The sequence below is a fragment of the Scyliorhinus torazame genome, chromosome 8 (genome assembly GCF_047496885.1).
Source record: "Scyliorhinus torazame isolate Kashiwa2021f chromosome 8, sScyTor2.1, whole genome shotgun sequence".
Lineage (NCBI taxonomy): Eukaryota > Metazoa > Chordata > Chondrichthyes > Carcharhiniformes > Scyliorhinidae > Scyliorhinus > Scyliorhinus torazame.
Genome location: NC_092714.1, coordinates 96,090,536 through 96,101,671, shown reverse-complemented (window position 1 = coordinate 96,101,671; position 11,136 = coordinate 96,090,536). Strand labels below are relative to the sequence as shown.

The following is an 11,136-nucleotide window of genomic DNA, read 5'->3' as shown; positions in this document are numbered from 1 at the left end:
ATGTATTTTGTACTAAAAATTTAAAATTTAATTTAATATTCAGGATTTCAGATACATTTTTAATTATCTGCATTTTTGACCTCTATAGAATTTCGCTTTGAAACTCGAAGTCTGTCACAGCTCATAGAAAGATTATTCTTTTGGTCCTGGCTTGGTGTATAGAATACAATTTTTAAACAAGGCAACAACAAATATATTCCTTTATTTTTTGAGTTTTGAAGAAAACGATAGAGTAAATTCCATTGGTTTGCCTTCAAACTGTATGGTGATGAAGGGGTCACATGTTTAAGCAACGGAGTTTTTAAAAAGTTCGGAACTTTTTCTTTTGAAAATTCATACGCCTATATAAGTTAAGGAATAGCTCATTTTAATTTGAACAAACCATCAATATTTACAAACAAAATGTTCTTTGACATTATTAAATACGGAAAATCATGGAGTGATAATAGTATAAAAAGAATGAAATATTTGCAGAGTACCTGCAAAAATCAAAAATGTACACAAAGCACTTTTTACATAGGCAAGGTAATCATTTAATGTTCCTCATCAAGGTTCCACATAATTTATTTTCAAATTGAAACAAATGTTTACAATAATATTCCTGTAGTTTCTTCACAAATCAATCACACTTGAAAGAACATTCCAGCCTGAACACAAACACATACAAATGTTCATTTCAACCATCTTCAGAAAACCAGAGAATGACTTTTTGAAGGCTCTCAGTTATAGCAAAGTGAACAGAAATGCATAAAAATAATTACAAAAATAAACACCATCTATTTCCTGATACCATTTATAATTTGTTGGTAAATTTAAGTAATCACTTGAAGACTGTAGAATGTAATTTTTTCCTATTGTATTACCTTTGTTAAAAAATGCAAAATTTGAAATATGTTAGTGAATCCAAATGCAGTTAGTGGCTCACAATAGTATCTGATTCACAGGAAACATCTTGGGTTAATTATTTCAGCTTTTTAACCATTTATGCAGTTATTTTTTAAAATCACAGGTTACAATGCATTAGCTAGAGTTAATCCCTTCAATAATCAATGCAATTGGCTGATCAAGATGACCATGATCATCTGGCATAACCAGTTATGTATTCCACACTTTCAATGGAAGAAAACATTCAGGAAAATATAGGCTATCAATTACTACAGGGTTTGTCCAGTCACACAGACAACTTCTAATTTTGGAGGTGTGATAATATTTCAATGGCAGTGGCAAACTATCCTAAAGTTTGACTGCAACTGTCAGTGTTCACCATCATTATTCCAGTTAACTGTGGAAATCCAGAAGCTGCCGTCAGTGACATTTTACACCTTTCAGTCAGTCGGCACATTCTTTAGTATCTCCTCACTCCTCATTCCCAAAGAGTGCAATTAATCCAAAATCACTTAACAGATTAGGATTTCCACTCTTTGTGGAGGATATACCTGCAGTTCCAAGTCAGCAGCAAAAGTGAACGTTCACAGCCGTCCTCTCAATCACTAATTCCAAAACCATCCCTAGACCTCAGCCTTCCTCTCTATCACTGATCCCAGGAACATTAACTTCGGGATGTGGGGCTCGCTGGCTCGGCCAACATTTATTAGGCATGCCCAGTTGCCCTTCAGGTGGGGAGCTGCCTTCTTGAACTACTGCAATCCTTTGGATGTAGGTACACCTACAGTGCTGTTAGGGAGTGAATTCCAGGATTTTGACCCAAAGACAGTGAAGGAATAGTGATATATTTCCAAGTCGGGGTGGTCACTAGGAGGGGAACCTCCAGGTGGTGGTGTTCCCAGGTATCTGTTGCTCTTATCCTTCTAGATGGTAGTGGTCGTGGCTTTGGAAGGTGTTGCCAAAGTTCCTGGAGTAAAATCTTGCAGGTCGTACTTGCATGGCTGTCACTGTTCATCAGTGGTGGAGGGATTAAACGTCTGTGGACGGGGGAAGCTACCATTATAGTACAAGTGACATGAGTGGGAGAGAGTAGATGGGTTATCCAAGGAGGGTGAAAGGGGGGGGGGGGGGGGGGAATATTACCTATCAGAGCAATGCATACTGATGGTGGGGTTAGGTATCCATCCAGACAAAACTCTTTCTGCCCATCAGTCTGCAGGAGATAAAGACACCTAATGCCAAAGACGGTCGGAGGAGTGTCCAACATAAGGACACCCACACATGCAGGAGGGAGCAATTCAATTAGCCAAAGAGCAGGGAAATCGTATACTGTGGAGCAGGAGTACAGAAAGAAGGCAGAGAAGAGGCCTTGGTACCGACCTCTGGACAGAAAAGAAGTGCACATCAGAGAGGGATGGGAAGAAGTATTGTGAATAACATAAATCTAATTTGGTGTTCTCCAATGCAGGTCTTTGCATTCCAGAGGGAAACCCTGTTCCATCGTCTGGGACCCTGCAGTTGACTTGTGAGGAGGTGGACATGGAAGACTCAGAGGGGGCACATCTTTCCCCCACCAGCGGAAATACATTCATCTCAGTTGATATGCGATACGATCACAAGTAGAACCCGGTTCACATTCTGGTGAGCACATCACAGCAACTGATGGAAGTTGTGACAGCCTAGGAACCTGGCAGTCAGAGATCTATTGCGGGCCAGGCCCAGACCGAGCCCTGGCTGATGGCAGGTCCCTGGTCACAATCACCCAAAATATTCTTGAAATGCTGCGACAGGCAGAACAGCAATCTGGTGGAGCTACCAGAGGCATTGTGCAGATATGGGTGGATGATGGACGAGTCATGTCACAGGTGGGCAAGCACTTGGCTTCCTCCACGGAGACTTTACTGGGGTGCAAGTTCACCAGACTAGTCAATAGCTGCCAGTCATCAAGGTAGCCTCAGGCAATGAGTCATTGTACTCAGCAGCCTGCCTCCACCTCAGCTGCAGATGTCAGGGTTGCACATTATTATGGTGATGGTGTGCACAAATGTAAAAAGCTTGTCGTCCCACAAAGATGGCACAGATATTCCAAAATTAATTTCAGTTTATATTACAGTGCTCTTCGTGTGCGGTGCATGTTTTGTCTGTGAGACCTAATTAGCAGGGTGATCAATTGCATGGTCAGTGGCAATCATGTATGGGTAAAGGTGAAGTCCTGAAATCTCAAATTGGATTGGCAAGAATGCCTACGCTCATTGGTGATTTAATGCATGGTGGACATGCAGTGATCACATGGGTGTAAGGCCCAAGACTCTTTGGCTTTCAAATGTATCAGGGTTGCCGAAACCAGTTCCGAATGAGCGGCTCAAAGGTGTCCTTGTGCATCTCGCCAGTCTTGCATTTAATACTGAAACACCAACAGGCAGGCCATCCTGCTCAGATGAATCCTCCTCATCATCCTTGTCTGATGGGAAATATGGCTTCCCTCCTTATCATTTGTGCGAGGCTGTGAAATGTGCAGCAGACTACAATAATCCTCAAGACCCTTTGAGGCAGATATTGGAGATTGCCACTGTAACATTCAGGCAGAGGAACTTCACTGTTAATAGTCCAACGGTCTGCTCTATTGTAGCTCTTGTGGAACCATGGGGTATGTTGTAGGGTTCTTTGGCTGGTGATCGAGTATTTATGATTGGTGGCAATCAGATCTTGAATGGGCAGCCCTCAACAAGAATCCATCCCTGCAGACTAGCAGGGGCCTCGAATAGTTGTAGCACCTTGATGTTGTGAAGATATCTATCATGAGATCTCCCTGGGAACCAAGCACACATCTGGAAGATGCGTCTCCTGTGGTCCTGTGCATTGTTTATGAAGGTTGGTCCTAGGTCTGATCGCTACATGCATGCAGTCAATATCCCACTATGGCACCAATGCCCACTGATGTTGTAATCTGGCTCTTTAGGTTCCTACTGAAGTGCACAAATTCTCTGACACTTTAAAATAGCGCATTCGTGATCAGTCTTTGACGCAGTGATATGTGGCTACAGAAGGGGCTGCTGGCATGGAAGTTCAATGCTGCAGTGACTTCTACACCACTGGCATTTCCCCCCAGGTCAGTGACTGCCTTAGACAATACCAGCAATGGCTGCGGATGTCTCTCGGTCATCTGCACCTAGTAGAGGCAGGAGTGGTAGACTTTAGGACATGCGTGGCTCATTGTTGCATTGGCCTATGGTTGCCTCCAACCTTACCCTTGTTGGCCTTTGGCTACTGGTATACAGGAGCTAATGGCATCCCTCCAAGACACTGTTCCTCCTCTGCCAAGGTTTCAGGAGCACTGGGTGGATGAGGCCCCTTTTGCGTCCAGAAATTGAACTGAGGGCAGAACTAGGCAAAAGGTGCGTCCTTCACTGGTTGTCCTGGCTTTCAATCAAAGACTTGCACAAATATTTTTTGACTACATCCTGGTCTTGACCTGGCACTCTAAACATCATGTCCCTCAACCATCCCTTAAGTCATGCTTGACCTGCCCACAATGCTTCTGAGCTTCTAGTAAACTCCCTAATTGACAATCAACTGTTTAAATGGCTTACCTTCTCCTCTACCTCACATGCCCCATGCCAGCTTTACCTCATCTTCTCCTCTACCTCACATGCCCCATGCCAGCTTTAACTCGTCTTAAGAGTGAAGGCCCATATTTTCCATGTGTCTCCCATTTAGTAATAATAATAATAATAATAATAATCTTTGTCACAAGTAGGCTACATTAACACTGCAAAGAACTTATTGTGAAAAGCCCCAAGTCACCACATTCCGGCGCCTGTTCGGGTACACGGAGGGAGAATTCAGAATGTCCAATTCACCTAACAGCACGTCTTTTAGGACTTGTGGGAGGAAACCGGAGCACCCGGAAGAAACCCTGGCAGACACGAGAACGTGCAGACTCCGCACAAACAGTGACCGAAATGGGAATCGAACCTGGGACAGTGGCGCTGTCTATCGTGCCGCCTGAATTTAATTGCAAAGGTAGCATTTAATTGCAACATTTCTCAATGAGTATTCATTGCATACAAAGCCACAGCTGCCGCCTACAGTCAGCACTGCCCTTCTACTTCCAACTCACTGCTCATATCTAACATCAGGAAAGCTTGCCACCCTATTCAACACCCCTGCCTGCCTCTTTACAACTCCCTTGGCTTGCCATTAAATGTTGCCTTCCCTCAGCTTGCCATTAAATTTTACTTGTCACATATTTAAAAAATAAGTTATCATTGAATCACAGAATCCCTACAATGCAGAAGGAGGCCATTCGGCGCAGGCTTGGAGGGCCGAAGGGCCTGTTCTTGTGCTGTATTGTTCTTTGTTTTATCAAATCTACACCTACCCTCCATAAGAGCACTCTGCCCAGGTTCATTGCCCTATCCACCTGTCCCTATGCCTGTAACCTAACTGGTACATCCCTGGACAAGCTCCTACCTCAATCAAATTATAAGCAAAACACAATTATTTATTTTGCTCTGTGTGAAATTTGAAAATAAAAAGTGAAGGAATTTAATGGTTTATATTTCCTGGTTTGCTGCTGCTAAAATTACTTTGATGTGATCGGCTGCTTATCTTGCTTGATGCTACTATTGCTGAACGGCAGAAAATTCCTTGAATTAACATTGGAAACAACTGAGAAAGGGCAAGTCTGAGCCAAGAGGTCACTAGGTCATTATGGGTAGCTTGTTTCACCACTGACTGACACAATCTAGTCCAATATTGCCAGAATGCTCTGAACGTCCTCCATTGATTTCAAAGCATCAACTTTTATTAAATCCCAAGTGTTGAATATTAGGGAGTTGTTACTTAACACTATTAAGCAAACACATGGAAACACCATTGTCTGGAAGTCCTCCTCCAAGCCAATCACAATTCTGACTTGGAAATATATCAGCGTTTTGTCACTATCGCTGGGACAAATTCCTGGAATCCCCCCCCTAACAGCCCTGTGGGTGTACCTACATCACATGAACTGCAGTGGTTCAAGGAGGCAGCTCACTACCACCTTCAGAGGATCATTGAGGGATAGGCGATAAATGCTGGCCTAACCAGCGACATCCACATCCCAATTTAAAAATGATTAGATCAGTGTGACATTTTCATAATTTCACACACAACAATCCTGAAGCTAAGGGTAGGGTTAGTAATCCATTTTTCCAAAACAATTCATTAAAAAAAATAGTAGTTAGTCATCCATAGCAATACCAAAAGGTCAAATGTGAAATTTAAGGTGGGCTAAGGGCAAACTAAGATTAATGAAGGGTCATCACGGACCTGAAATGTTAACTTTGTTTGTCTCCCCACAGATGCTGCTTGACCCGCTTATTTACAGCATTTTGTTTATTATTTAAGCTCAACAAAATTCTGTTATGTTTCTCTTCATATGTACAAATAAGACTTAAAATGTGAAACTGAAGAATATTACCCATCAGGAGCACATTATGAACATCTTTCAAATAATTAAAAGCTAACCTTGCAAAATCTAGTTGCACAAAATTAATGTTGTGAATGACAGTGCAGAAAATTACGTCGGTCCTGCGATAAATAGTCCCAAATTACAGTAATCAATGTTCATAAGATTCTATTAATTAAGAAATCATAGAAATGGTGAGTAAGCTGCTGATGCGTCAAGGAAAGCACATGACATTTCAGTTTAATGCGTGCCACTTTCATCTTGGACTCGAGTTGCAATTTAAATTCTTTGTGATAACACATTCACAACCCCGGACATTGTGAAACAAATTTAAAAAGTCTTTCAACATACTCAATGCTCCTGGGGTAAAACGCTTACATAAATAGGTATAGAATACTCTCCAAAAGATTTGAGTTTCCAAAGCTTGAATGTCAAACATCTGAAAGCTTTTATCTATGAAATAATGACTCCTTTTGACAATATACATGCAGCATAGTGGAATAGTGCAAATAAATATGGACTTCAAACATGCAAAATATAGGGACTCAATTATAAATTTTATTTGAAAGGTCCTTAAAAGCAGAATGTTGAGTTATATTTTAAAAATACCTGGAAGGAAAAAAACTATTTGCTAGAATTGTTTAACGTTTCCATTCCAAAAGCTCTTTTGCCCCTCTAGATGACCTTGAACGAAATAATGAACAGCATGTTTGTCACTTCTGCAATCGTCTGTGAACAGCCTGTTAAACTGGGTCAGGCTGCGTATGATGTTCAACTGAAGTCTGAAAACAGCATTTCTAACAAGCACCAGGAATGTCAATGAATTCATCTTCACTTCTCAAATTACAATGTCTTAATTGGAAGCTTGGTGTTGGTTGCAGAATTAAAACACTATTATAATTAATTTTTACCAGTTCTGGTAATTAACAAGTATAATTTTTTTTTAAAGCTCCAAGAGTTTGAATTCATCTGTAGCACATCATAGGCATTTTTTTTGCTATGCATCAGTTACTGGTTATCAGAACATCAAACTTTAAACATTCAAATAAAAGCTGACATTCCTTTACCAGGGGGGTCAATGTTTTTCTATTCAAGGAACAGAATTTGACTGCTAAATTACCATCCAGTTAAAATGGACACCAAGCTGTACATCTTGACTTTGCGTTATAGTGCAAGTGTGACAGCAAGTCGGCAGCATGTTTTTCACCATCATTCTGGAACAAATCAAGATCTACCCCATACAGGATTACAGACAGTAAGCTATTTTGTGACTTAGCCAGTTAGCAGAATTTTAAATCAAATAGTTCTCATTCCATATACTTTTCCCATACAACTTGTGATAATCAAGAGTTGTTGCCAAATCAAAATCAAATGTTGTTATTCTTCAGAATATGTCCTTTTCACCGAACATCCATTGAGGATGTTTCTGAAATGACTGTTTCAGAGGCACATAGGCAAACAATCATGGAGAACATAATGTGCATACTGTCACGTGATGTTGGTCTGGGTAGTAAATAAGTCATTTGTGAAATATAATACACATTATAGCCACTGTTTTAGTGTGAATAAATAAGTCACCATAACTAAATAATAAATAAGTCAAATTCTATTTTCATCATGAGATTTCAAGATTTCTTCAATCTTTTGTGGAGTACATTCTGTAATTCAACCCATATTTCTGTGAAAATCCGCAAATCATTTGCCTTGCATAGCTCTTAAAATGCAGATAATTTGCATATACAAGCAATACGCTTGGCATTGATAGAATTCAAATTTATCTGATGACTAGGCAACAAAATAAAAACAAAAAAAAGTGCTTTTTTTTAAAAAATAAATCGGAAGGTTCAGGGAAGTTCTATTCAGCAAAATATACAAAATAATTGGCTTGCAGTCAGTTTCATTGGCCAGCACAATTTGGCCAAGCTGTTTCAGGTGAATGCAGAGTTGCTGAAGGTTAAGTTTGCTTTCATCAACAATTGTACCCATGTACACAGGACATAAACCCACTGAAAGACCATGCCATTTTTAATAACTTAAAAATAGTGCAAAGATAATGTACTATAGATTTTTAAAAATCAGTACTTACAAATGGGATTTTATTTGTTTACTGACAGATTTTGTGATCCACCATACATATATGAACATAAAGGTATTTGTGAAGTGAAATAAATACTTTTACTAACTACAAAAGAGAATTCACCCCCCCCCCCCCCCCCAACCCCACCAACTGAGATTAACATCCGGTAGACATTTATTCTTTCAGCTGGTGAATACTATATAAATAAATCACTCAAAACAAAGCACTTGCGAGCATGCTGCTGACAGTCTAGCCTGTTACAACCCAGGTTATACTTACATAACAATTCATGTACCTTGTTCAAGCTACAGCTTCATCTACTTCTTCAGTTCTCTGCCCGAAGGCCAGATTTGCTGAACCAGAGCATCTCATCTGTTAAGCCAAATTAATGGCATCTTCTAAAAATAGCTGTTTCAGAATCTACTATTTTCAACTTTGGCAGAGGTGGGAAACCGATAGCATTGAACTGGCCACTGGCACATGTGTGCAAAAAAGTTGATGCAATGCAATAACTTCTCTAAGCTATCAAAGAATGACATTTAGTAATAACTGGGTATTTCAACTTCCCCGTGAGGCTGTAAATAACCAAGAGCGGCATGGTGGCGCAGTGGTTAGCACTGCTGCATCACAGCACTGAGGACTCTGGTTCGATCCCGGCCCTGGGTCACTGTCTGCATGGAGTTTGCACATTCTCCCAGTGTTTGCGTGGGTCTCACCCCCCCCCCCCAACTCAAAGATGTAGGTGAATAGGCCCCGCTAAATTGCCCCTGAATTGGAAATAAATAATTGGGTACTCTAAAATTTTTTTTAAAGTAAATAACCATCAAAATTTGAGCAGTTTTATCCTGTGAATCTGCACCTATTGGAAACTGTACTCTGAACAAGCACATCATAAAGTCCTTACAGCTTTCCGAGAGAAAACCTTCAAAACAGCAGTCAGCAGCCAGATGATTGTACTGGTTCAAAAGGTGAAACCTCACCCACCCGATTTACAATATTTTTGATTTTTCTATCTTAATGGTGCGAAATGGTATTAATACTCATCAATATTGTTCCACATACTTCATTTTTGCAAATTCATTATCAATTTCTCAAAGAAAAATATCAACAGTCAATTGTAATTGGATTTTAACAGGGCTAAATGTCAAGCAAAAGCCTTTGTTTAAGCAGCTTAAAAATAGTATGAAATTCGGTCACTTTTACTATTATTAAAAGAAATCATATGTTTCCACATACTTTTTCTAAATCTAATTACTTTTGACAAAATAATGTTGATCATTTAAAAAAGTTTTAATTTAAGCACTGCTCCATAGATTGTTATGTAGCTGCAAATGCTCCTTTTTCATCTTTCACTAGTCCAGAATAAATCTCCACAAAATATATTTACTATAGAATGATGGAGGCCAAAACATTCACATCACAATTCTTTCTTTAAAAAAAGACGAGTGCAGTCTGAAGTGCAAAACCGCATTTGAATTACAAGTCTTTTCCATTAACCTTGCAAGTGCTCCGAATCTCCAGGAAGAGTTTCAACAGTAATCGATAGAAGAACTATGAACTGGCCATCTGCTGTTGATGGATCCAAGGGAGGAAACACACAAAGCTTTGGTTTCTATGAAAGCAGAACACTAGTCATCAGGCGGAGGGTGGAAGAGGATTACCGGTTGGCCTTGTACTTGGAAGCATCCCGAGGTTCACTGCTAGGATTGCTCCAATCATCCGCTTCTGGAGTGATCTGGTAATGCCGCCAGGCTGATTTGTTAAAGACAGGAAGTCGCTCAAATGACTCACTTGACAGAGCCTGAGAAAACAGAATAATATTTAACATTTGAAAAGAAAAGACTTTAGTATATCACAGTGCAACTATTTTGTGAATAAAACATCACCAGTCTTAGGTCAGTGAGAGCACTCTCATCCGAGATAGGAGTTGGGAAATCATGTTGCAGCTACATGAAACCTTGCTTAGGCCGCATTTGAAATATTGCATGCAGTTCTGGTCACATTATCAGCAAGCTGCGGAAGCTTTGGAGAGAGTGCAAAGAAGGTTCACCAGGATGTTGCCTGGTCTCGAGGGTGTTGGCTAGGAGGAGATTGTTTTCACTAGAAAGGCGGAGGCTGAGGGGAAACCTGATAGAGGTCTACAAAATTATGAGAGGTAAGACAGGGTGGATAGTCAGAGGCTTTTTCCAAGGGTGGAAGAGTCAATTACAAGGGGGCACCAGCTTCAAGGTGAGGGGGAAAGTTTAAGGGAGATGTGCGGGGTAAGTTTTTCATGCAAAGAATGGGGAGTGCCTGGATCACACTGCTAGCGGATGTGGTGGAAGCAGGCACATTAGCAACATTTAAGAGGCATCTCGATGAGTACATGACTAAGGAGGAAATAGAGGGATGTGGACTGAGTACGGTGTGGTATTACGGTACCTGATAGGCTAAAGTACCATTGGTGGAAACTGTATGCTTTCTATTGGTTAGAATGTATGATAGCTCCGCCAATATAAGCGGGGTATAAGAACCCGTGCTGCCCCAGCAGCTCTCATTCTGCACCCGAGCTGCTGGGTGAAACATCTGGCTTATTAAAGCCTTCAGTTGGACTACAACCTCGCTTTAGTGGTCATTGATCGTGCATCAATTTAATAAGCTAGTTTTTTTAAGAAAGGATGGAGCTCCGAATCAAGCCGGAGTGTCTGCAACTTAGCCCCCACGCGGCGAACTCAGCGGCAAT

General features: G+C 40.7%; 1 protein-coding gene across 2 annotated transcripts in view; it reads right to left on the bottom strand.

Moving 5' to 3' along the window:
- Nucleotides 1-509: 509 nt before the first annotated feature.
- pdk3a (pyruvate dehydrogenase kinase, isozyme 3a) overlaps nucleotides 510-11,136 on the bottom strand; it is a 91,212-nt gene continuing 80,585 nt past the window's right edge. For both annotated transcript variants that reach the window (XM_072513946.1, XM_072513947.1), the window contains exon 11: nucleotides 510-10,215. In XM_072513946.1, coding sequence (XP_072370047.1) covers nucleotides 10,072-10,215 — 144 coding nt within the window. In that variant the 3' untranslated portion in view covers nucleotides 510-10,071. The remainder of the gene's footprint in view (nucleotides 10,216-11,136) is intronic.